The sequence below is a fragment of the Coregonus clupeaformis genome, chromosome 21 (assembly GCF_020615455.1).
Source record: "Coregonus clupeaformis isolate EN_2021a chromosome 21, ASM2061545v1, whole genome shotgun sequence".
In the NCBI taxonomy this organism is placed as follows: Eukaryota; Metazoa; Chordata; class Actinopteri; order Salmoniformes; family Salmonidae; genus Coregonus; species Coregonus clupeaformis.
The window spans coordinates 25,726,244-25,753,842 of record NC_059212.1 but is presented as its reverse complement, the minus strand read 5'-3'; the positions used below and the strand labels follow the sequence as shown (position 1 = coordinate 25,753,842).

At 44.7% G+C, this 27,599-nt stretch overlaps 1 protein-coding gene across 3 annotated transcripts in view; it reads right to left on the bottom strand.

The window, feature by feature from the left end:
- Window positions 1-27,599, bottom strand: part of LOC121535151 (ephrin type-B receptor 1) — a 325,240-nt gene that overhangs the window by 150,847 nt on the left and 146,794 nt on the right. For all 3 annotated transcript variants that reach the window (XM_041841921.2, XM_041841922.2, XM_041841923.2), the window contains exon 3: window positions 24,685-25,366. In XM_041841921.2, coding sequence (XP_041697855.2) covers window positions 24,685-25,366 — 682 coding nt within the window. The remainder of the gene's footprint in view (window positions 1-24,684; window positions 25,367-27,599) is intronic.

Here is a 27,599-nt window from a genome sequence, read left to right as displayed (position 1 = left end):
ATGCTGTTTTAGACATAACCACTGGTAGACAGGGAACTGTCTTTTCAGGAAGTCAGTTGATTCCACATTAAGTGCCAATGTGTCTGCCTACCCACCAGTTTGTGAACCCAAATTTTAAAGAACAGTGTTTACATTTTGGAGTAATTTCTTTGAAGCTTCTTATCAAATTTCTAAATAATTTCCTTGCCCATATCAAAATGTCATGCCGCAAGCGTTATTCAGGGACCACATCTGCAACATACATTATATGTACAAAAGTATGTGGACACCCCTTCAAATTAGTGGATTCAGCTATTTCAGCCACACCTGTTGCAATCTCCATAGACACAAATTGGCAGTAGAATGGCCTTACTGAAGAGCTCAGTGACTTTCAACATGGCACGTTCATAGGATGCCACCTTTCCAGCAAGTCGGTTTGTCAAATTTCTGCCATGCTAGAGCTGCCCCGGTCAACTATAAGTGCTGTTATTGTGAAATGGAAATGTCTAGGAGCAACAACGGCTCATTCACAAAGTGATAGGCCACACAAGCTCACAGAACGGGACCCCAGAGTCCTGAAGCGCATAGCACATAAAAATTGTCTGTCCTCGGTTGCAACACTCACTACCGAGTTCCAAACTGCCTCTGGAAGCAACGTAAGCACAATAACTGTTCGTCGGGAGCTTCGTGAAATGGGTTTCCATGGCAGAGCAGCCGCACACAAGCCTAAGATCACCATGCGCAATGCCAAGCATCGGCTGGAGTGGCGGATGCCAGGAGAATGCTACTTGCCACAATGCATTGTGCCAAATGATTCGGGCTAGGCCCCTTAGTTCCAGTGAAGGGAAATCTTAACGCTACAACATACAATAATATTCTAGACGATTCTGTGTTTCCAGCTTTGTGGCAACAGCTTGGAGAAGGCCCTTTCCTGTTTCAGCATGACAATGCCCCCGTGCACAAAGTGAGGACCATCCAGAAATGGTTAGTCGAGATCAGTGTGGAAGAACTTGACTGGCCTGCACAGAGCCCTGACCTCAACCCCATCGAACACCTTTGGGATGAATTGAAATGCCGACTGCGAGCCAGGCTTAATCGCCCAACATCAGTGGCTGAATGGAAGCATGTCCCCGCAGCAATGTTCCAACATCTAGTGGAGTGGAGGCTGTTATAGCAGCAAATGGGGGGACCAACTCCATATTAATGCCCATGATTTTGGAATGAGATGTTAGGGGGGAGTAGATACATACAGTGCTTTCATTTCTAAACAGTAAAACATACTGTATGTATGAAAATATCCTCAAATAAAAGGTGACATTCTGTATTGTCGCCTCATATGAAACATTTTATCTAAAATCCAAAATGCTGGAGTATAGAGCCAAATGTCCACATTTTAGCTTCACTGTCCAAATAAATACGGGAGGAAGTGTATCTATCTGATGCTGTTTTAGACATAACCACTGGTAGACAGGGAACTGTCTTTTCAGGAAATCAGTTGATTCCACATTAAGTGCCAATGTGTCTGCCTACCCACCAGTTTGTGAACCCAAATTTTAAAGAACAGTGTTTACATTTTGGAGTAATTTCTTTGAAGGTTCTTATCAAATTTCTAAATAATTTCCTTGCCCATATCAAAATGTCATGCCGCAAGCGTTATTCAGGGACCACATCTGCAACATACATTATATGTACAAAAGTATGTGGACACCCCTTCAAATTAGTGGATTCAGCTATTTCAGCCACACCTGTTGCAATCTCCATAGTCACAAATTGGCAGTAGAATTGCCTTACTGAAGAGCTCAGTGACTTTCAACATGGCACGTTCATAGGATGCCACCTTTCCAGCAAGTCGGTTTGTCAAATTTCTGCCATGCTAGAGCTGCTCAGGTCAACTATAAGTGCTGTTATTGTGAAATGGAAATGTCTAGGAGCAACAACGGCTCATCCACAAAGTGACCAACTCCATATTAATGCCCATGATTTTGGAATGAGATGTTCAACGAGTAGGTGTCCACATACTTTTGGTCATGTAGTAAAATGTTTAACAGTAATCTATGATCTTGTAATCTTGAAGTAAGTGCTATACATTTTTTAAAACTATGCACACAATTTTGACAGCTGCTTCAACGAAGCCATTGGGTGTCAGAACAATTACAGCCGAATGAAATGGAACTTCTGACTCTCCGTATACCAAGTGTGATAATTATTCTGAATGGCATTAGATAGAACTATTTCTGAACCACATGTGAAATTACAAAACACTTATGGATTACATGCAAACTCAAGAGCACATTGGTCAATCAGTCATTCAGTTGGAGTTCACAGCAATGGCCACATAAGCAAATCACGGACCTCTTTTTAGCACTAACTTCTACATAAGAGAATATCCCTCACACAAACTGCTACAGTAACCCCAAAACACACACTTACTACTACACCAGAACATAAAACATTAGCTTTACTCTAGTGAGTTGAGGGTGCTATTCGGAATGGCATTTTTGCTCGCTTTAACAAGGAGGCCATCAAATATTTAGCAGATTGCTAACACAGCTGAGAGGCGAGGTGAAGGGAGGTGAGGATGTGTGTGTGTGTGTGTGTGTGTGTGTGAGTGTGTGTGTGTGTGTGTGTGTGTGTGTGTGTGTGTGTGTGTGTGTGTGTGTGTGTGTGTGTGTGTGTGTGTGTGTGTGTGTGGCAGAGAGAAAGCCCACCCTGAGTCCTAAATGGGAGCTGTCAGAGTTATCGTGGGGTAATGAGAGAGACACGCTGGACCCATCTTTAAACCTCTCCACAGGCCCTCGGCTCACACACAGCAGGCAGGCTACAGGGTATATACAGCAGGTTGGCTACATACAGGCTGGTTACAGAAGGGTACAGGACCTCAGTCTGCTCACAGTCAGATAATTAAAATTGGGGAGAAGAGTGAACTGTTTCAGCACACACAAACATATGCATACTAGAACTGGGACGATAAAGTGAAGATTATCGACACCGATCATACCGACCATTTATTGTGGGCCTTTTGCTGATATTTGAAGTTTGAAATGAAATATGTTTGCTAACATGGGTGATTTTTTTTTTTTTTTAGGGGGTAGATCAGCTTTAATATTTCAGATAGAGTGTAACTTCCATCAATGTAATTGTCTGCATCACTTCCAATCCCCCATATGTTTTTTTTTTCTCGCATATATATACAGTGGGGGAAAAAAGTATTTAGTCAGCCACCAATTGTGCAAGTTCTCCCACTTAAAAAGATGAGAGAGGCCTGTAATTTTCATCATAGGTACACGTCAACTATGACAGACAAATTGAGAAAATAAATTCCTGAAAATCACATTGAAGGATTTTTAATGAATTTATTTGCAAATTATGGTGGAAAATAAGTATTTGGTCATCTACAAACAAGCAAGATTTCTGGCTCTCACAGACCTGTAACTTCTTATTTAAGAGGCTCCTCTGTCCTCCACTCGTTACCTGTATTAATGGCAACTGTTTGAACTTGTTATCAGTATAAAAGACACCTGTCCACAACCTCAAACAGTCACACTCCAAACTCCACTATGGCCAAGACCAAAGAGCTGTCAAAGGACACCAGAAACAAAATTGTAGACCTGCACCAGGCTGGGAAGACTGAATCTGCAATAGGTAAGCAGCTTGGTTTGAAGAAATCAACTGTGGGAGCAATTATTAGGAAATGGAAGACATACAAGACCACTGATAATCTCCCTCGATCTGGGGCTCCACGCAAGATCTCACCCCGTGAGGTCAAAATGATCACAAGAATGGTGAGCAAAAATCCCAGAACCACACAGGGGGACCTAGTGAATGACCTGCAGAGAGCTGGGACCAAAGTAACAAAGCCTACCATCAGTAACACACTACGCCGCCAGGGACTCAAATCCTGCAGTGCAAGACGTGTCCCCCTGCTTAAGCCAGTACATGTCCAGGCCCGTCTGAAGTTTGCTAGAGTGCATTTGGATGATCCAGAAGAGGATTGGGAGAATGTCAGATGAAACCAAAATATAACATTTTGGTAAAAACTCAACTCGTCGTGTTTGGAGGACAAAGAATGCTGAGTTGCATCCAAAGAACACCATACCTACTGTGAAGCATGGGGGTGGAAACATCATGCTTTGGGGCTGTTTTTCTGCAAAGGGACCAGGATGACTGATCCGTGTAAAGGAAAGAATGAATGGGGCCATGTATCATGAGATTTTGAGTGAAAACCTCCTTCAGCAAGGGCATTGAAGGTGAAACGTGGCTGGGTCTTTCAGCATGACAATGATCCCAAACACACCGCCCGGGCAACGAAGGAGTGGCTTCGTAAGAAGCATTTCAAGGTCCTGGAGTGGCCTAGCCAGTCTCCAGATCTCAACCCCATAGAAAATCTTTGGAGGGAGTTGAAAGTCTGTGTTGCCCAGCGACAGCCCCAAAACATCACTGCTTGGAGGAATGGGCCAAAATACCAGCAACAGTGTGTGAAAACCTTGTGAAGACTTACAGAAAACGTTTGACCTGTGTCATTGCCAACAAAGGGTATATAACAAAGTATTGAGAAACGTTTGTTATTGACCAAATACTTATTTTCCACCATCATTTGCAAATAAATTCATTAAAAATCCTACAATGTGATTTTCTGGAAAAAAAATTCTCATTTTGTCTGTCATAGTTGACGTGTACCTATGATGAAAATTACAGGCCTCTCTAATCTTTTTAAGTGGGAGAACTTGCACAATTGGTGGCTGTGTCACGAACAGAAGAGGACCCAAGAGCGCAAGTTCAAATTCAGAGTTCTTTATTCAAGGTTACAGGCGGGAAGAGGAGTCCCAGGGGTGTCAGGGGTCTTTCAGGGTCCTCCTGTGGGTACCTGTGCTCCGGGGGTCACCAAATGTCCGGGGGTGTCCAGTCCAAGTGCTTAGTGTGTGTGTTCCCCAGTGATGGAGCGGCGTATCGGGCTGAGGGTGGTGAAACGTCTGGGCACGCTCATCTGGTGGTCGGAGACCGGAGGGGCTGAAGATCGGAGAGTAGTCGAGGTCCAGAAGGCAGGTTGGGATAGACGGGGCAGTAGAACAAGGAGGCAGTCAAGAAAGGATCGGTATCACAAACAGGAGTCAGAGCGCAGACAGGCAGGTTACTGGTCCGGGTTTGAAGACGATCTGACAGGGCTTGGCTGAAAACCAGGGCTTGATATACTGGGAGAGGTAGTGGGGAAATGCAGTTCAGCTGGCAGAGTAATTAGAACAGAGTGAGGCAAGGTGAGGATGGTGAGTGGGAAATGCAGTGCAGCTGGCCAGGTAACAAGAGCAGAGCAGGGCAGGTGGAGCTAGTTAGGCTGAGTAGAGAGAGGGAGGTGAGCAGAGTGGAAGATAATTGAATGCAATTAATGTTGCTACCAGGGAGAGAGAGTGCTCATGACAGGACCCCCCTCCAAGGGACGGCCCCAGAAGTCCCAAGAACAACATCATGCCGGGAGGGTGGAGGGGAGCAGGCGGCGGGTCAGAACTCCTCCGAGCGGTCCGAGTGAATCTCCTCATCCTCAGAAGGAGCTGGAGGGTCACGGTCGGGAGACAGGACAGGCACTGAGACAGGAGCAGGGCGGGCCGGACGGCTAGGAACCCCTCTTGGACGGCCCCTACGGATTGCAGGCTGATCAGGATGTAGTCGGTGGAAGTCAGTGATAAGGGTCCGGTCCACTATCCTCCTGGCCGGGATCCAGGTCCTCTCCTCTGGACCATATCCCTCCCAATCAACGAGGTACTGGAGACCCCTACCCCTTCGCCTAGAGCGGAGCAGCCGCCGGACGGTGAAGACAGGACCGCCATCTACGAGGCGCGGAGGAGGTGGCGCCGGAGCTGCAGGGACCAGGGGACTTTCATGGACCGGCTTGACCTTGGAGACGTGGAAGGTGGGGTGGACCCGCATGGAAGCGGGCAACTGAAGTCGGACCGCCGTTGGACTGATGACTTTCTGCACAGGAAAAGGACCAATGAAGCGAGGGGCCAGCTTTCGTGATACAACCCGCAGCGGCAGATCCCGGGCAGACAGCCAGACCTTCTGACCAACCCGGTAAGTAGGTGCTGGGGTCCTCCGTCGGTTGGCACCGACGGCGTAGCTGGTTCCAGACTTCAGGAGCACAGTGCGAGCCTGGGCCCAAGTGCGGCGGCAGCGGCGGGCATACGCAAGAGCAGACGGACAGGTGGCATCCGCCTCCTGGCTGGCAAACAGTGGAGGTTGATACCCGTAGACACACTGAAAGGGGGGAGAGCCCGGTGGAGGAACTGGTGAGTGAATTATGGGCATATTCCACCCAGAGCAGGTGTTGAGCCCAGGCCCGGGGATTTTGGGAAGCCACACACCTCAGTGCCTTCTCCAGCTCCTGGTTCATGCGTTCAGTCTGGCCGTTTGACTGCGGGTGGAATCCAGACGATAGGCTGGCGGTGGCCCCAAGGAGATGACAGAACTCCTTCCAAAAGGTTGCTGAGAATTGCGGGCCCCGGTCTGACACTATATCCTGGGGTAGGCCATGGATACGAAACACATGTTCCAGGACCACCTGGGAGGTCTCTTTAGCAGAGGGTAGTTTGGGAAGGGGGCACGAAGTGGGTCATCTTACTAAAGCGGTCAACAATGGTAAGGATGACTGTGTGTCCGTCAGAGGGCGGAAGGCCCGTAACAAAGTCCAGTGAAACGTGGGACCAGGGCCTCTTGGGTATGAGTAGGGGTTGCAGCAACCCAGCAGGAGGCTGGTTGGGAGTCTTGTTTCGGTTACAAGTGGGACAAGCTCGGATGAATTCTCGGACATCCCGTCTCATCCCCCGCCACCAGAACCGCTGGCGGACCAGATGAAGGGTGCGAGTGATGCCGGGATGACAGGCCAGACGGGATTCGTGCCCCCACTGAATCACAGGTGACCTGAGATTTGCTGGAACAAACAGACGGTTGGGGGCGCTGGTGCTTGGACCTGGCTGGTCCCGAAGAGCCTCCATGACCTGCTTCTCGATCTCCCAGGTGAGGGCCGCTACGACCAAGTGGCTGGGAAGAATGGGAGCTGTCATGGCGGTGGTCTCGTCCTTCTGAAACATCCGGGAAAGAGCATCAGGCTTGATGTTGCGAGATCCCGGGCGGTAGGAGAGCGTGAAATTGAAGCGCGTAAAGAACAGAGACCACCGCTGTTGACGGGAGTTCAGCCTCCTGGCTGTTTGGATATACTCCAGGTTCTTGTGGTCTGTCCACACTACGAATGGTTCCTTTGACCCCTCTAACCAGTGCCGCCATTCTTCAAGGGCGAGCTTGACAGCCAACAGCTCGCGGTTCCCAATGTCGTAGTTGCATTCGGCAGGGGTTAGCCGACGGGAGTAGAAGGCACAGGGGTGCATCTTGCCATCCTCAGCTGCTCTTTGAGAAAGCACTGCACCCACTCCCACGTCCGAAGCATCTACCTCCACCACAAACTGCCTTGCTGCATCTGGCATCTGGAGGATGGGAGCAGAAGTGAAACATGTCTTGAGGATATTGAAGGCCTTATCAGCAGCTGATGTCCATTGGTACGGTTGTTTAGTGCTGGTTAGCGCCGTGAGGGGTGCAGCCACTGTGCTATAGTTTCTGATGAATCTCCTATAAAAGTTGGCAAAGCCCAGGAACTGTTGCAACTTCTTCCGAGACTCAGGAACTGGCCAGGAAGTGACAGCCGACACCTTCGTGAGATCCATCTGAATGCTGCCCTCGGTCACCACATACCCCAGGAATGAAACGGTCTTGGCATGGAACTCGCACTTCTCTGCCTTCACGAAAAGAGAGTTCTCCAGCAGGCGGCGCAGGACCAACCGGACGTGGTGCGTGTGTTCTGACAGAGTCTTTGAGAATATTAAAATATCGTCAAGGTACACAAATACGAACGTATTTAGCATGTCCCTGAGGATATCATTCACTAGGGCTTGAAAAACTGCTGGGGCATTGGTGAGGCCGAAGGGCATGACGAGATATTCATAGTGGCCGGTTGGTGTGTTGAACGCTGTCTTCCATTCGTCTCCCTCCCTCATCCGCACCAGATGGTAGGCATTGCGAAGGTCCAGCTTAGTGAATACAGTGGCTCCCTGCAGCAGTTCGAAGGCAGACGAAAGTAAGGGCAGTGGGTAGCGATTCTTAACCGTGATGTCGTTCAGACCCCGGTAATCTATGCATGGACGAAGAGAACCGTCCTTCTTGCCGACAAAGAAGAATCCCGCTCCTGCGGGGGAAGACGACGGTCTAATTATCCCGGAGGCAAGAGAGTCATTAATGTAGTCCTCCATGGCCTTTCTTTCCGGGGCTGACAGTGAATACAGACGACCCTTGGGAGGTGCTGTGCCAGGCAGGAGATCAATCGCGCAGTCATAGGGTCTGTGTGGGGGTAGAGATGTCGCCTTGGATTTGTTGAACACCTCTTTCAGGCTGTGGTAACAGGCCGGAACATTGGATATGTCGGAGGTAGCGCTAGATCCTTCCCGGTGAACGGGCAGGGTGGCCCCCCTTAAACAGGTCTGGTGACAACTCCTTCCCCACTCACGGACTGTTCCTGTCTCCCAGTCGATGTGGGGGTTGTGCTGACGGAGCCACGGGTATCCAAGAATGAGTGGTTGGCCAGGTGAGTGTAGGAGGTGAAACTGGATGGACTCCTGGTGGTTTCCTGACAGCAGGATTGTCACAGGGGCGGAGATATGAGTGACAGTGCCAAGATGATGCCCATCCAGGGCTCGTGCAGGAATGGGTTGTGTCAGTTGATGATGGTTCACGCCCAGTTGCTGTGCAAGCTCAGGGTCCATGATGTTTGCTTCGGCTCCGGAATCCACAAGGGCGGCCAATGTATGAGTCTTGTCAGAAAGCTGAAGGCGGAGATGAAGCAGGGTCTTTCGGATGGAGGGAGACTGAAGGCTTGTTGAGCTCACCCGGATCTCCCCTACACCTGGTGAGCTGCGGCTTTTGCCGGACAAGTAGCGACACGGTGATTCTCGCCACCACAGTAGAGGCAAAGGTTGGAGCTTAGACGGCGCCGACGCTCCTCGGGAGTCAGAGAGGCACGGCCAATCTCCATGGGCTCAGGCTGATTGAGTTGGCTATGGGACTTGACAGGCAGGGGCTGGACAGAAGCGGTATCGACCCGAGTACGGATGGCAGGTTGACTGAGACGGCCCTTCTCCCTCCTCCGGGTCTGTATACGGCGGTCAATGCGAACGGCAAGGTCAATGGCGGCATCAAGCGTTGAGGGCGGGTCATGGGAAACAAGCTCGTCCTTGATATAGTCCGCCAGGCTATGGAGGAAGGCTTGCACCAGTGCCTCTGGGTTAAACGAGCTTTGACTGGCCAGGGTACGAAAGTCAATGGAGAAGTCTGCCACTGTCCGATTGCCCTGACGGATGGTGAGCAGAGCTTGTGACGCTTCGGCTGTTGGCGAGCCTAGGTCAAAGACCTTTAACATCTCCTCCTCAAAGGCACTGAAGGAGGCACAGGCTGGGGTTTGCCGGTCGAATTCCGCCGTTCCCCACAACCGAGCTCGACCGGTGAGATGTGTGATGACATACCCCACCTTGGCTCCCTCTGTTGAGAAAGTCCTGGGCTGTAGTGCAAACTGGATTCGGCAGCTGCTCAAGAATGGTCTTACTTGCTTCTGGTTGCCATCAAAACGTTCCGGGTTCCCAATCCTTGGTTCAGGAGCGTGGGGATCTGGTGGCAGCACTGCCGGGCCTGCAGCATTGGGACCTCCAGCGGAGGGATGAAGGAGTATCGGTGGTACAGGAACAAAAGGACCAGGGGGGGTGCAGGTGGAGTAGCCGGGCTTGAGAGTAGTTGCAGGGCTTGGGCTAGCTGTTGTTGCTGCAGTTGGAACTGTTGTTGCTGCTGGTTGAATAGCTGGAGAAGGGAAGCGATGTCGCCAGCCATCCGATTTATGTCTCCCTCAGAGCGTTCCAGTCGCTGTAGGGCAGTCCTCTCTGGCTCTTCCTCCATCGTGGTCAGGGAGTGCGCTGGGTCCATGATGGTCAGATCGTTCTGTCACGAACAGAAGAGGACCCAAGAGCGCAAGTTCAAATTCAGAGTTCTTTATTCAAGGTTACAGGCGGGAAGAGGAGTCCCAGGGGTGTCAGGGGTCTTTCAGGGTCCTCCTGTGGGTACCTGTGCTCCGGGGGTCACCAAATGTCCGGGGGTGTCCAGTCCAAGTGCTTAGTGTGTGTGTTCCCCAGTGATGGAGCGGCGTATCGGGCTGAGGGTGGTGAAACGTCTGGGCACGCTCATCTGGTGGTCGGAGACCGGAGGGGCTGAAGATCGGAGAGTAGTCGAGGTCCAGAAGGCAGGTTGGGATAGACGGGGCAGTAGAACAAGGAGGCAGTCAAGAAAGGATCGGTATCACAAACAGGAGTCAGAGCGCAGACAGGCAGGTTACTGGTCCGGGTTTGAAGACGATCTGACAGGGCTTGGCTGAAAACCAGGGCTTGATATACTGGGAGAGGTAGTGGGGAAATGCAGTTCAGCTGGCAGAGTAATTAGAACAGAGTGAGGCAAGGTGAGGATGGTGAGTGGGAAATGCAGTGCAGCTGGCCAGGTAACAAGAGCAGAGCAGGGCAGGTGGAGCTAGTTAGGCTGAGTAGAGAGAGGGAGGTGAGCAGAGTGGAAGATAATTGAATGCAATTAATGTTGCTACCAGGGAGAGAGAGTGCTCATGACAGGCTGACTAAATACTTTTTTTCCCCACTGTATATATATATATATATATATATATATATATACACACACACATTCATACACATACATACATATATGCATATACATACATATCCTTTAAAAATATATATATTTCCCTTTATTACTTTCCAACAATGCTTAGGCCTCTACTTCATGCTTATACATTTTATGGACACAGTCAATAATTATATTTTGTTTGTTTTTACTCCTGAACTTCCTCCGATCATTTTCATGATGTCCATCTGGTATGCCATATCTTTCTAATTGTGCTCTTTCACAAAAGCTCACAATATATAACCTATATACTTATTATGGACACAGCATGTCTTACAAAAGTTATCTTGTTGTTATTAGTTGTTGTTATTAGTCCCATCCTTCAGCTCCATTCAACACCTCCCATCTATCTCTTAACACCATCCATATTGGATTTCTATTTGCCATATATTTTTCAACTGTACTGTGATGTTTTACAAAAGTTCTGAACCTTTCTATTATCATTGTTTCTACAGATTGTGAATTGAAAATAAACATTTTTGCTAAAAGTATTATTATATTATTGATCGTTTTACTATGACTTTTCAGATCACCCAGTAGTGCTATCTGCAGGGTCAGCTCCATGCAAATATTGCAATCCTTCAGCCATTCCTGGACCTGTGTCCAGAAACAAGCTACAAATGGACAGTACCAAAACAAATAATCTAATGATTATGTCTCTTCACAGCCAAATCTGCAGAGCTGGGAAGATTGTATCCCCCATACAAATAACATTCTATTGGTAGCAATAATTTTATATAATAATTTAAATAGAAAAATTCTAAGTTTTGAATCCGGCGTCGTTTTGCGTATCAGTTCATGAACACTATGCCATGGAATCGGTACGTCAAAAATCTCTTCCCAACTATTTTGCAATCTATATGGGATGGCTGTCAATCTTTTGGTCCTTAAATGAAACTGGTAAACTTTTTTATTTATCACAATTTTCTTTAACCAATTATGTTCTTTAATGCAAGGCCGACAGACAAGATCCTTACTTTTTCCTCCTTCCACTTTCCTCTTCCATTTTTGCGGTAATGCTGCAATTATTGGTTGTAATTTTGGGTAGAGCAGACATTTCAATATGTTTTTGTTAGCTGCATGTGCGACATAACTCCACCATTCCTACCGATAATATCATTTACGAAGATTATACCTTTTTTATTTTTTTATTTTCTAAAAAAATAATGTTTTTTTTATAAATTTGTATATTTGTTGCAATATTTGTTCTGTCATTTCTGGAGGATTAAATTGAAATTGCAACCAACTTTCTATGGCTTGATTTAGAAATTGTGATATTTGGGAGATTATTTCCTTTTCAAATACCTGAAAGTGAGGGGTTGTAATCTGAATAAAGGGGAAAAGGTCCCTTCTTGAACATTGGGTGGGACAATCTTACTAGTTTAATAGAGAACCAGTTCGGATTTAAGTATAATTTTTGTATGACTGTAGCTTTTAGTGATAGGTCTAATGCTTTAGTATTTAATCATTTCTGTCCTCCGAATTCATATTCATTATTTAAATAGGCCCATTTAATTTTGTCTGGCTTGCCGTTCCAAATAAAATGGAATATTTTTTTCTCATATACAGTAATCCCTCGTTTATCGCGGGGGTTACGTTCCGAAAATGACCCGCGATAAGTGAAATCCGCGAAATAGAAAACTTTTTTTTTTTTACAATTAGCAACTATTACATGTATACAAATACAGTGACTCACGTGTAGGCCGTTTCACTGCTCTTCAGACTGGGCCGCTGCATCCTCTCCCTCTTCCCCGTCACTGACAGCAAAGTTTTCATACAGCATTCTCGCTTTTGTGCAGATAACGTTTGTATCCAGGGTTATGTTTTTTTCCTGCAGTCATTAGTCCACAGAGCTAATGCCGTCTCCATCCGTACCATGGTCTTGTTGCGGACAGTTACAACCCTTTTTGCATTCGTATTAAAATTGACTGCTGCTGTCGTCCTTATGTTTTTTTCCTCCTTCTTTATGTAACGAACGGAAGATTCATTGATTCCGTAATGGCGAGCAACGGCTGCATAGCTTTTACCTTCCCTTAGCATGTCCAGAAGTTTAACTTTATCTGAGATAGGTAGCATCTTCCGCCCGTTTGGGCCCATCCGCAGGTGCTTTTGTCGGTCCAGGCCGTTTCGTCGACATTATGGGTTTAGGAGATGTTCGAAATTACAAGATAATTTGGCCAACTTAATGTAAATTTGCCAAGCTGTTTTATGTACGTACACATAACTGCACGAGACGACAAAATGATAGCACAATTCGTAGCATGTTTTGATACAAGAAGCGGGAGTGAGTTTTTAGCGAATCAGAATGCAGAGCACAATGCACCAAAAAAAAAAAAATGCATTATGAAAATCCGCGAAATAGCGAATCCGCGATAAGTGAACCGCGAAGTGGCGAGGGATCACTGTAATTTAAAAAACTGTTCGCTAGGCGTAGGCAAGACCATAAGCAAATAGGTAAACTGGGATAATACTAAAGAGTTAATCAGGGTGATGTTTCCACAAATTGACAGGTATTTACCTTTCCATGGTAGCAAGATCTTATCTATTTTTGCTAACTTTCTATTATTTTTTTTTGGAGTGAGATCATTTATTTCATTTGGGATATGTATTCCGAGTATATCCACATCACCATCAGACCATTTTATTGGTAAACTACAAGATAATGTAAAAATTGTATTTTTTAGTGATCCAATATGTAATATAGTACATTTATCATAATTTGGTTGTAATCCAGAGAGTTTCGAAAATGTATCTAGATCCTCTATGAGGCTGTGGAGGGATTCAAGTTGTGGATTTAAAAGAAAACATGAATCATCAGTGTACAATGACACCTTTGTTTTTAAGCCCTGGATTTCTAATCCCTTGATATTATTGTTGGATCTGATTTTAATAGCTAATATCGCGATCGCAATAATAAATATATAAGCCGATAGTGGACAACCTTGTTTCACTCCTCTTGACAGTTTAAAACTTTCTTAGAAATAGCCATTATTTACTATTTTACACCTAGGGTTACTATACATGATTTTAACCCAATTTATAAGAGATTGACCAAAATTGAAATGCTCCAGGTATTTTTATATAAACCCCAGTCGTACTTTATCAAGTGCCTTTTCGAAGTCTGCTATGAATAGTAGGCCTGGTTTCCCAGATTTTTCATAGTGTTCTATTGTTTCCAGTACTTGCCTTATATTATCTCCAATGTATCGCCCATGTAAAAAACCTGTCCGATTAGAATGAATAATGTCCGACAATACCTTTTTAATTCTATGCGCTATACATTTTGCTAGAATTTTTGCATCACAACATGGGTGATTGTTAATGGGACAATTGATGGCTACAACCATCAAACTAGTAGAAGTTGTAGTTCGAAGGATCATTTAAACGTATCTTTCGATTTATCTTTATCACTTTAATTCAGTAAATTAGGGCTGACCTCAATTAGTCGACTTGTCGATTGTTTGGTCTTTAGGCTCTTGGTCGACCGAGATTCTTTTAGTCGAGGAGTAACAAATACAGTGCTATGAAAAAGTATTTGCCCCCTTTCTAATTTTCTCTACTTTTGCATATTTGTGATACTGAATGTTATCAGATCTTCAACCAAAACCTAATATTAGATAAAGGGAACATAAGTGAACAAATAACACAACAATTACATATTTATTTCATTTATTTCATAAACAAAGTTATGCAACACCCAATTCCCCTGTGTGAAAAAGTAATTGCCCCCTTACACTCAATAACTGGTTGTGCCACCTTTAGCTGCAATGACTCCAACCAAATGCTTCCTGTAGTTGTTGATCAGTCTCTCACGTCGCTGTGGAGGAAATTTGGCCCACTCTTCCATGCAAAACTGCTTTAACTCAGTGACGTGTGGGTTTTCATGCATGAACTGCTCGTTTCAAGTCGTGCCACAACATCTCAATTGGGATTATGGCTGGACATTAACTAGGCCATTCCAAAACGTCAAATTTGTTGCTTTTTAGCAATTTTCATGTAGACTTGATTGTGTGTTTTGGATCATTGTCTTGCTGCATGACCCAGCTGCGCTTCAGCTTCAGCTCACAGACAGATGGTCTGACATTCTCCTGTAGAATTCTCTGATACAGAGCAGAATTCATGGTTTCTTCTATTAAGGCAAGTCGTCCAGACGACATGGTTCCAGTAATGCCTGGCGAAAACCAAACTCTGCATTCCACAGTAAGAACATCATACAAAAGGTCAAGCATGATGGTGGTGGTGCTATGGTTTGGGGATGCTTTGCTGCCTCAGGACCTGGAAGACTTTCCTTAATAGAAGGAACCATGAATTCTGCTCTGTATCAGAGAATTCTACAGGAGAATGTCAGACCATCCGTCTGTGAACTGAAGCTGAAGCGCAGCTCACAGTGATCCAAAACACACAATCAAGTCTACATGACAATTGCTAAAAAGAAACAAATTGGAAGTTTTGGAATGGCCTAGTCGAAGTCCAGACCTAATCCCAATTGAGATGTTGTGGCAGGACTTGAAACGAGCAGTTCATGCTTGAAAACCCACACGTCACTGAGTTAAAGCAGTTCTGCATGGAAGAGTGGGTCAAAATTCCTCCACAGCGACGTGAGAGACTGATCAACAACTACAGGAAGCATTTGGTTGGAGTCATTGCAGCTAAAGGTGGCACAACCAGTTATTGAGTGTAAGGGGGCAATTACTTTTTCACACAGGGGAATTGGGTGTTGCATAACTTTGTTTATGAAATAAATGAAATAAATAAGTAATTGTTGTGTGATTTGTCCACTTATGTTCCCTTTATCTAATATTAGGTTTTGGTTGAAGATCTGATAACATTCAGTATCACAAATATGCAAACGTAGAGAAAATTAGAAAGGGGGCAAATACTTTTTCATAGCACTGTATATGTATATATATTTGCTCCCATCTCAGTGAACTAATCCATTCCGGATGCCTAGACTAAAAGCCAATTTATGCTTGATTCGATAATGTGGTTGGAGGCTCCATATGGAGGGTGTGACGCAATTGCAGAGCCTCCATAGGCATGCAGAGGCCAAATCAAGCTCTGTACCGCATTGCCATGCACCTCCCAAATTTTGTAACAATGCGGAGGGCTCTGTATAGCTCTGCATTTACATGATTGGTTGACGGTAGGTGGAGACGGGACATCCTGTATAAACACAAACTCACTTCCTTGACAACAGCTCTGCACTGCTCCACAAAGCGCAAGCAGTATGAATGCCCTGACTTCTGCTGAGGCCATTCTTACCCTGACTTCTGCTGAGGCCATATCACCGTAAATGATGCATGGCCAATGCAAACGTCAGATTGACCATGCGCCCATATGCACAATGCACTTCTCTCTCCAGAATGCGCTCTCTCCCGCCAATTTGTGCACATTCATTGTTTCATAACGTCATTGTGTGAATTGTTTGCATTTGATTGTTAGTCAGTTCCCCATTACATATATAACCAGTAGTACATTTACCGTTAAGTCCTATCATTTCTAATCTACAATGTTTGTTACAGTCAAGTATTTTAATGCATTCAAAATTATTATTCCAGTCTTCCTGTTCTCATTGTCAGAGTGGACACATTGTTTGCAGAGTACACAACCTATGCTACACTTGTGAGAAACAAGTTTTGGTTTATTTAATTCCATTTACGAGTTCTGTCAATTTAGTCATTGTCTTTTGTTTGGCACACTCCTGTCAATGTTGAGTAAGAACTTGCACACATAGAAGTAGGCCTATAGGCTACCTGGCCTGTGCACAAATGTAGGCATATCAATGTATTTCTGATTGGCTTAACGCACCACCACTAATGACCTGTGGAGCTTCTCAAAGTAAATGTTTTCACCTCAAACAGAAAGCAAACACAGTCTGTTTTTACATCTATTGACAAGTACAATAGTTCAATGTATTTGAAAAATCTTTCCAGTTGTCTTCCTTTTGATAACCACTCAACGTGGAAGGAAAAAATGTAATGCTCTGATCCAGTGGAAACGTCATAAAATAGGCTTCTTATCAGTGCTTGACTTAGACTGAAATAGGTTCCGGTACTGTTTATATTTAGGTGCAGGAGTTCCACAACACTTGAGCTAATGTTCTTTAAGAGGAACAGGAGCTCAAGCAGTAGAACATTTGAGGTGCCGGTACTCAGCGCCGGTGAGATAATAATAATAATATAATAAGCCATTTAGCAGACGCTTTTATCCAAAGCGACTTACAGTCATGCGTGCATACATTTTTGTGTATGGGTGGTCCCGGGGATCGAACCCACTACCTTGGCGTTACAAGCGCTGTGCTCTACCAGCTGTGCTCTACCAGCTGAGCTACAGAGATCCTGCCCAAGTCAAGCACTGCTTCTTATCCCTTGTGCAAATAGCCCACAGCTGTGTCTGTCCCGAGCTCACTGGCATGGGAAATATTTTATACAATGTTGCAAGTTCGCTAAGGCAAGCTTAGGGCCAGACCCAAGTTAATAGTTGATACAATGTTTCAAGTTCGTTGTGATTCATAGGATATTTATTTTTATCAGGATATTTTCTACCTGCAGGCTGCAATGTTTTTATTTGTTGGCTTTATGTAGGCTATTTTTACATAGTTGGCAATGGCATTATAAGTTACTTTTTAGGTTAGAATAATTTTCATTTTGATATAATTTTGATTAACCACATGAATGATTTTGAGATATGAAGACGTCATTATATATTAGATGAAACTATTTCCCGACGATGTGCATACGAAAACCATAACTGGCACGCAGATCGGTAGAAATTGTAAGATAAATTGACATTCCACATGAGAAAGGTTGTCGACTCCTCGTGTAGCCTATTACCGGCAACTTCAGGAGAGTAATGGCAGAATCTGCGAAAGCCAGCAGGAGCGGGAGGAGAATAGTTGGGTCAGGTTACGTATTTTTTTCTTCTGGTTATCTAGATCTCTGGTGCCCTCGAGGCATCAAACCGTAAGTTTAAAGCATCAGACAAGCTCAATAGATATATAGTTGATTCTATTACAGTTTTTTCCAACTGCTTACACACGTTTTCAAAACTATGTCTCCTTTTTTCAAAACTCTACACACAATTCCCAAAACTGCACACACAAAATGCCTCACATCTCCTTCAAAATGTAACACTGCATTCAAAATGCCATAAACACATGTCAGAATGAAGCATTTGCATCAAATGGCAAACATCTTTCATAATAATAAATTTTTGGATATACCATGTAAACACTGTTGTTCTAAATCTAAAGCGCTTTGGTCTTTCATAGGCTTATATCTACATTTCAATACAATGTTCTACAGTGAAAGTAATCTGCTGAGAGGGGTAACAAGTACACTGTAAACACCAATGCAATGTAGAAACAGAAAATATTTATTAGGCCAAACATTACTGTTGTATACAGTAGCACACAAAACCATAAACATATGTAAACCAAAAGTATATTCTTTAGAATACAATCGTGTGGGGTCCCGGGGGGCAGTCCAGGAATTGGTAGGGGGGTGGGCAGTCACCAGCTAAGCTACGCTTCATCTCTTCTCCGGGTTGGGTCTGGCCACAATACTTTGTCCACATCACAAGATACATTTTCTCTTGCCAAACATCGAGGGAAGTATCTCCTAGCATGGCATATCCAACCTTGGACAGAGGCAGCCTCTATGTCCCCACATGCGTCCTCCATTGCCTGGAGAAGCGACATGTGGGCATAGGGTTGGCGATCATACACTTTCCAGCGCCAGGCTGAGAATAATTCCTCTATGGGATTTAGAAAAGGTGAATATGGGGGTAGGTACAAAACTACAAATTGTGGATGGGTGGCAAACCAGTTTTGGACCAGAACAGCCCGGTGAAAACTAACATTGTCCCATATCACCACAAATCTAGCAGGCTCCTAATCTGGATCAGGGACAAGCATTGTGTAAATTGCATCCAGAAGTGAGGATATGGCCGGTGTTGTACAGACCCAGTGTGGCATTGTGATGGAGGACCCCGTTTTGAGTGATGGCAGCACAGTTATATTACCCCCACGCTGTCCAGGGACATTGGTAATTGCCCTCTGTCATATTACATTTCTTCCGCGGCACCTGGTTTTGGTGAGGTTGAAGCCAACCTCATCCACATAAATAAATTAATGGCGAATTACATGGGCATCCATCTCCAATCCTCTCTGTAACAGACAAAAGGATATACAGATGAGTAAATATGGTATGTCTGAAGTACTGGAAGTAGTGTTGCATACATACCTCTACAAAGTAATGTCACAGATTCTTGACTCTGTCAGAGTTTCTCTCAGATGGCACCTTGTAAAGTTGTTTCATCGTCACTTGGTGCCGTTGGAGGATGCGTTGTATGGTTGACAGGCTTACAGCACTGATGTTGTTAAATATGGTGTCATTATTCAAGATATGCTCTCTTATCTCTCGAATCCTAATTGCATTGTTGGTCAAAACAATATTTATAATTGCAGTCTCTTGTACATCTGTAAACAAGCGTCCTCATCCTCCATGATGTCTTTGCCTTTCCACTCTGTACAGAATTCAAACACAGTATGTGTTCAGCATAGGAACTGTAAACAATGTACAAAAAAAGGTAGTACAGCATGATAACCAACCTCATTCATTCAATGCAGTGCAGTAAATGGATGGCTTAGAGTTACAAATGTTTATGCAATACTATGCAGTCATACATATTTTACAGTACATTACTCGAATGCTAAAATAGTCATTAGATAGTTGCATACCTGTTCTCATTTCTGAAGGTTCGATTTTATGGACGCCACTGTAAATCGACTCAATTTGGGCTGGATTCTCAGTCCAGCCTCTCTCATGGTCAAACCGTGGTTGATCACATGATCAACAAGTGTTGCCCTAATCTCATCAGAGATGGCTCTCCTTCCTTCTCCTCCTCTTCCAACTCTTCGTCTTTGAATTTGTCCTCGTTGTTGTCCCCTGCCTCTCCCTCCTACTCCTCTTGCTCTCTGTCCATTGTTGGCATCCATTGTTCAAAACAGGTAATCTGACCTTTGACCTATTTATAGGCCTATACAGTAAAGCAGTGATTGGTTAGTGATCAGTTAAGCAATTAGTGTTTGCACATGTGAGGAGTGTGTGTGTGACCTAGTGAATAAGTGTAGCATTTTGATTGGTTGTGTTTGGAAAAGGAAAGCAAGTCACTTCCTGTTAGATTGTTTGTGTTTTAGGTAGAGAATTGTGTGTAGTGTTTTGAAAAAAGTGTTTTATGCAATCTACAACTGAGTCAAAGGCTGAGAAATAGCTTATGGTTTTGGAGATTTGGTGTGTAGTTTTGCACTTTGAGTGAGAGGTTTAAAAAATCGTGTGACATGAAAAGATTGTGTGTGTAAGCAGTTGGAAAAAACTGTAAAAGATATAGGGTGTGTCTAGAGTATAACATTTGGAGCAATTGATTGCTCAAAAGAACAGACGACTTTCGGTCGGCCAAGATTTTATTTTAGTCGGGGACAGCCCTACAGTACATCTATCGCAATATGGATTTTTGTCAATATTGCCCTGCTTAATGCATACACACACAAACTGAAATAATCTACTCCACTTCCCACAAAACACACCTCTCACAATCAACTAGCTTCCATCTCTGATTGCCCATTCCGCATTCAACATACACCCTACCTCTCCTTCCCAGCCCTACTCTCCCTCCCAGCCCTCCTTTCTCTCCCTAACTTCTCAGTGCTTCCCTCAATGAGGGGAATTATTTCAGCATGAAATTGCATGCTCTCATATTCCTTTTGTTCCGTTTTCCTCATCTCTAATGGGCAATTACATCAGGCGCCATTCGGAGGCCATCTTGTTTCACTGACCTCTAATTGATTGGCTGCCCAAACTGCTCGGCTTCTACAAGCACTTTAAGGTTACATTTCCCTGTTTAAATAATGGATTACAAGATCCATGAAAGTAGATTGTGTGAAAAATAAAAGGCAGGGATTGCCTCTCGTTTGAGTCGTTTCAGAGACTCACATTGGAGATGGGCAAGCCTCTATTTCAAACCTCAGAAACTGGGTTATTAGGGGAGATGGAGAGCGTTCAAAGTGCTTAGACTACTCCACCTACTCTACTGTCACGGCATCTGTGTGTGTTTGTGTGTGAGTGTGTGTGTGTGTGTGTGTGTGTGTGCGCGCGTGGGTGTGTGTGTGGGTCTGTGTACCACTTCTGCTCTTTCTATATTCAAAGCATTGTTTTAGTCACGCTATCTGTCTCCAGATGGATATCAGTATGACCAACGGACTGATAAGTGTTCATATGTTACAGTATGTCTGCTTCTCTCTCTCTCTCTCTCTCTCTCTCTCTCTCTCTCTCTCTCTCTCTCTCTCTCTCTCTCTCTCTCTCTCTCTCTCTCTCTCTCTCTCTCTCTCTCTCTCTCTCTCTCTCTCTCTCTCTCTCTCTCTCTCTCTCTCTCTCTCTCTCTCTCTCTCTCTCTCTCTCTCTCTCTCTGTGTGTATGGGTGCAGCTTAGACCAAGCTTCACACATTGCCCCTGAACACTCTCCTCTAGGCTTGGGTGGTATCCCGTATATACCATATATACCGGGGTATTTGGAAATAGCCACGGGATGGTTTTTCAATACTGTCAATACCATTGAAACTATTTCTTTGAAGTTCTTTTTATACATTTTAATATTTGTAGCTATTTTTTTTGTAATTACCTGCAGTCAACTTGTGCAATCTGTTAGCTTACAAGTTGTCCCCAGTCACGTGGTGTTTGTTTAAAAGCACACATTGACAAGAAATCAGAGCCTTGTGAGTCACTCACTATTGTGCAGCAGTACAGTATGGAATTCACAACAAAAATAACTATTAAGTTAACTGTCTAAAATAGTAGCTAGTTGGATATCTAGCTAAGTGGTTAGCTTCTTCCAAAATCAAGCTTCTCTTAGTAACAGCAGAGAATCCCCTCCTGGATCAAGAGCCTTGCTGTCTAATATTTGTTTTGTGCGTGCAGCAAACTGTGAGTAGCATTTTTGAGTTACTTGTATAACTTTATGAGCTGGGATATCTGTCCTGAAAATACTTTAGGTCAGAGACTGTATAAAATGTTCCCAATGCGCTCGTTAGCATTTAGTTAGCTTTCTCTATGGGATTTTACCTACCTGTTAGCATTGCTAACCTTCAGATTACAACGGCTCAGTGGGGTTTGAAAATAGGGCCCCTTGTGTTCAGTGCCGGTAATTCCGAATATCCCGGTACGGCACAAGGACGGTATGGCAATATGGATTAAGGCAATATGGATACCGCCCAAGTCTACCCTCCTTCTATAATGAACACTCCTATATTGTCCTTCCTCTAGTCTCCTGGGTCGTGTTTTTCATACCTCCCACAGTTTGTGCTTTTAAATCAGAGAGAGAGAGAGCGAGAGAGAGAGATAGCGAGCAGAGAAAAATACAGAAATAGAGCAGAGAGAAAGAAAGAGGAAAGAGACGAGAGAGTGAGAGAGATAGAGAGGGAGAGAAAGACAGATACAAAGACAGAGTGAGTGTGAGAGAGAGAGAAAGAGAGAGACATGCAAAGAGAGCGAGAGAGAGAGAGAGATGCTGAGAGACAGCTCGGCAGGAAGTCTACTTTTTGAGGGAGAGATGTAGAGGGACAGGGAGAGAGAGAGAGAGAGAGAGAAAGGTACAGAGAGAGAGGTAGCAATGTAAAGGGAATCTATTCAGTACAGTATATCTGTCCAAGCTCTGTGTGTAGCATTTGCTCTGTGTGTAGCATAATACTAATACAGATGGCTTGTGTTGTTATTCTCACCCATTTGATCTCTGTCTGTTAAAATAAACTGATGGAGAGGCTTTGGACATCACTGTCTCTATCTGCATCTTTAGTTCTGCTCAAGTGAATAGGCCTTTCTTTTAACTTTCTGGAAAGAAGAGGATATAGCAGAAACAGAGACAGAGATGGAAGAGGAAGGAGATATGAGGAACAGGGAGATGGTAGAGGGATAGCGGGAGATGTGTGTCTACGGTGTGTATTCAAAGCATTGTTATCCACCCTACTCTTATGTTTAAAAGCCGCATTCATTCACACTGTTGATCTGAACCCTGTTTTTGAATAGTTGTTTTGACAGGCTTCGTCACCACTCAGCACTATGTTGTCAGAGTAACTTTGTGTGTGGAGGAAGAGCTGTTTTTCTGAGTTATATTCAGAGTAGAACTGTGTGACTACACAGTCGTACTAAGGAAAGTTCATAATCAGAGCATCTGTATTGATAAGAGGGACCTTGCCTGGGGTTGGATCTGATCTAGGGACGGTTTAAATAGGACCAAAACACTGGAGGTAGAACTTGCATTTCACCACAGATCTAGGATCTGATTATCCTATCCTGAACTACAACCTTCACCATTAGTGAAATTAACACATATTTGATCCTGTATCAGTTGTTAAGAGCAAGTTCAAGCAGCTCAAAGTCATATTTTACTTGGCCAAGGACCGTGTAGAGCAGGAGACAGCAACGTACAATACAAAGGCAGGCGCACGCCCACACACACACACACACACAAACACACTGTTCTCATATCAATTTATTGATCGTAGCAGATGGCCGCCAATCAATCTTATCTCCGCTCCACACATTCTCCCTCACACCTCCAGAGGGACCCGATAACGCACTGTGCTGGGAGGGCTGAGCATACTATATTTTCATCAGAGACCTTGAACACATTTTATACTCGGTGTGTGTGTGTGTGTGTGTGTGTGTGTGTGTGTGTGAGAGAGAGAGCGAGAGAGAGAGAGAGAGATACATCCTAATATACCTACTACTGTACATACCAAATTATATACTGTCTATACATACCATGTATTTATATTCTGGATTCTGACATGCTCACTTTAATATACCTATCTACTTTGGATTGTTAATTGGACTCGTTCTGTCATTTCTTGATTTCGTCTTTAGATTTTTAGATTATTTGAGTATTTGTATTGTATTTGCATTCTACTGCACTGTTGGAGCCAGTAACATAAGCATTTTGCTTCACCTGCTATAACACCTGCAAATCTGTGTACGCGACCAATAAACTTTGATTTGATTTGATTTGAGAGAGACCGAGAGAGTGTGTGGGAGAGAGCCAAAGCCAGAGGTTATGTGAGGTAAGTGTTACCACCGAATATCTGAAAAATAAGGAAATCTGAAAAATAAGATGCCCTACAGTAGTTCACTCCAAACTACCACAACTAAATAATTTTGGTGCAACGCAGACTCATTTCTTCTTCTACCAAGCCTTGCCTTACAAACTGTAGCCTGGAAGTCTGATTATGGGTTTGGAAAATCAAACATGCTGTTTTACATCTTTATAGAATGATATACTACTGTACATCACTCAGCATCAGTAGTACAGCAGCCCTCGCCATCTCAACAGATTAGGAATCAATGATAATGTGCTTCTCTATCATGCTTGAGATGTATGTAATCAAAGGAGAACTACAATATATGAAACACAGTCAATGCTGTACGCTTCAGAAAGCAGTGTCAGGAAAGAGAGCTATGAAATCGGCAGTGGGCTGTTACAATAAAGATAAAGGTGATGTCTTCTTATGCACCTACCGCGCCTAAAATATAGCAATTCCCATAGAACCTGTGTGATTTGATCGACTGCAAGTTGTCAGTCATGTTGAAGCGTTAAAATATGAAAGACAATGAATTATTTACAACTCTCAAGTTTGGGCCTGAGGTTCAACACATCAAATTCCCAAGCCGGAAACAGCTAGTCATTCAGAATAAATCCAGGGAAATTGATTCCACAGCAAACCAAATATGGTTCTTTCAATGTTCCCGGGACTTTCCATTGGGTTGTGAGAATGGTGATGGACAGTAAAACTAACACCTCAAAATACAACATTTGATATGGTTAGGGACAGTTTTTTCCCTGGTCACGTGGTCAGTAAGAAATTCCTGGTCCTAGTTATGGATGTCTCCTTACCTTGGCAGACGTTCCCGTTATCCGTCTCGAAACCGGCCTTGCAGGTGCAGCTCCCGATAGGAACCATCCACTCGCCATCTCCATTGCAGTACAGCTTTATGGGAACGTCCACCTCCTCTGAATTCGGGATGCAGATCCCTCTAGCGATTACCAGGGAGGTGCTCTCAGCCCCTGTCATGGTCTCAGGGAAGATGGCAAAGTTCTGCACCACACTGGGGCACTTCTTATAAAACACCCTGACCGAGAGCAGCGACATACAGGCGCCATAGTCCTGAAACGCCAGGTAGAACCCATTCTTCGAGAGTGGGCCAAAGCTCCGAACCTCCGTGTTGACCTTCATCAACCGTCCGCCGAAGTCCACCTGGGAGAAGCTCTCGTCGGCCGCGATGGTGTCAACCTTCAGGTAGGGGGCTTCCATCCAGAAGGCGGTTCCTTTGGTGGCGATAACAGAGTCCGTCTCGTAGTAGTAAAGGTTGAAGGTCTCCTTGCAGGAGCCGGGGACGTTGGGGATGGAGCTGCAGTCACGCACGGTGAAGCGCATCTCCACGTAGATCCTCTGAGCTCCACGTCGGTCGATGAAGGTGGTGAGGAGCCAGTTGTTCTGGCTGGGCTCGAACACGTTGCACACCTGGTAGGTCCGTATGGTGTTGAGGTTCTCGTCGTAGCCGCTCACCTCCTCCCACTGTGAGACAAACAGAGTAGAGACCAGAGAGAGGGGGGCTTGATTAGAAACATACAGTATCTTGAAAAGTCACAAACACAGCCATGAAGAGTTTTTGACACAGCAATGCCAAAAGAGAGGGATGCTCAGCTAGTATCACTTCAAATCTATATGTAAACACATTTCTGAAACCATATATGTATTTATATTAACTTTTTTCAGCTTTGCAAAAGGTATGGAAAAATAACATGAAGTTTAGATATAACCAAGGAAACTATAAGTAAATTTGAAGCAGCTGAAGAGAAATTATCTTACAATTTTGAAGACAAACTTATGGCAGGGATATGGAAACTTAATTTGGACTCAACTGACTTCCTGAAATGACAGTTCCCTGTCTACCAGTGGTTATGTCTAAAAACAGTTTCTCTGGAACCCATTCGCAAGGTTTTTTTTGTTAATATGCAAGTAACCATTTCACTGTACCATTTCCATCTACTGTATACTGTGCATGTGACCAACAAACATATATTTTATTTTATATAGTGTGTGTTTACCAGAGACGGTAATATGAAGAACAACATGACCTGCACTAAAGTCAGATTAGGATATAGGCCAAGGACTAGATAAAGTGTATGTTTGCTACTACTTTCACCACTTTTATTCTTGAAATCTTTGGTTGTTTATTACACTACACTACCTTACTCACTCTGTTTAGCACATGGCCTCACATGTGAACCCTTAAAGAGATGGTTGGGGCTAAGGCTTAAGAGGGTGTGAATGATTCTGAATGAGTGTAGACAAAGAAGAGCTCTCTCTCCAGTTGGTGTTCCAAAACATTCAAAGGCCATTTTCCCTAAAGTGGGGTTACAAGTTTATGAACTTTCAAAGCAGAATTACTTTCCTTTTGTTCCTCAACAGCAGTGTATGATATACCATTTTTGAGTCTCTACTTTTATCCAATGTAAAACACACAATTTCAAATTTTTCTACAAAGGACCGAATCGAGCCAGTCAGTCACAATTACAGAACATTTATAGCACCGTGAAGAATGAAAGAGACCAGCTACAGACAAGCAACAGAAACCTGGCTAAAGAGAGAAACCATCTACAGAACAGCAGTAAGAACCTGTCAGAGGAGAAAGACCTACTTACCAGTTATAGAAAACTGTATAAAGAAATAGACGAGCTACAGGTCAGTTTCAACAATCTGTCTAAAGAGAAAAATGAGCTACAGACCAGCAACAACTGTCAAGGGTTCTGATGCGACGGTGTGGTGGAATCAAGTGCAGGACACAGGAGCTCAGTCAAACTTGACTTTACTGGCAAAGCACAAAAATACACGGGTAAACTAACCCGGAGGTAAACAATACGCAACAGTGCGTAAAATACAAAACCCGACTACGCACGAACAACAGTGCGACGGTAAACTAGCGTCTGTCCCAAACAGTCGAACATCAACAGACAGGAAAACAATCACACACAACACCTGACAAACACAACAAGAACTTATAGGACACTAATGACACTAAACGATAACAGGTGTACAATACCAGACCAGAACAAACGAACATAGAAACATACAACGGTGGCAGCTAGTATTCCGGAGACGACGAACGCCGAAGCCTGCCCGAGCAAGGAAGAGAGGCAGCCTCGGCCGAAACCGTGACAGTACCCCCCCTTGAGCGCGGCTCCAGACGTGCGCCGACTCCAGCCTCGGGGACGACCAGTAGGACGCGGAGCAGGGTGCGTCGGGTGACCACGATGGAATTCCGTCCAGGAGAGACGGGTCCAAAATGTCTCTCCTCGGCACCCAGCACCGTTCCTCCGGGCCGTACCCCTCCCACTCCACTAGATATTGAGACCCCCATCCGACGTCTCGAATCCAAGATGGACCGCACGGAGTACGCGGTGCCCCCTCGATGTCCAATGGGGGGCGGAGGAGTCTCCCTGATCTCATTTTCTTGGAGTGGGCCAGCTACCACCGGCCTGAGAAGAGACACATGGAACGAGGGGTTAATACTTTTATACTCAACAGGTAGTTGTAATCTGTAACACACCTCGTTCAATCTTCTCAGGACTTTAAATGGCTCTACAAACCGCCGACCCAGTTTCCGACAGGGCAGGCGGAGGGGCAGGTTTCTGGTAGAGAGCCAGACTCGATCACCAGGTGCGTACACCGGTCCCTCACTGCGGTGGAGATCGGCGCTCGCCTTTTGACGACGGAGGGCCCGCTGCAGGTGGACGTGTGCAGCGTT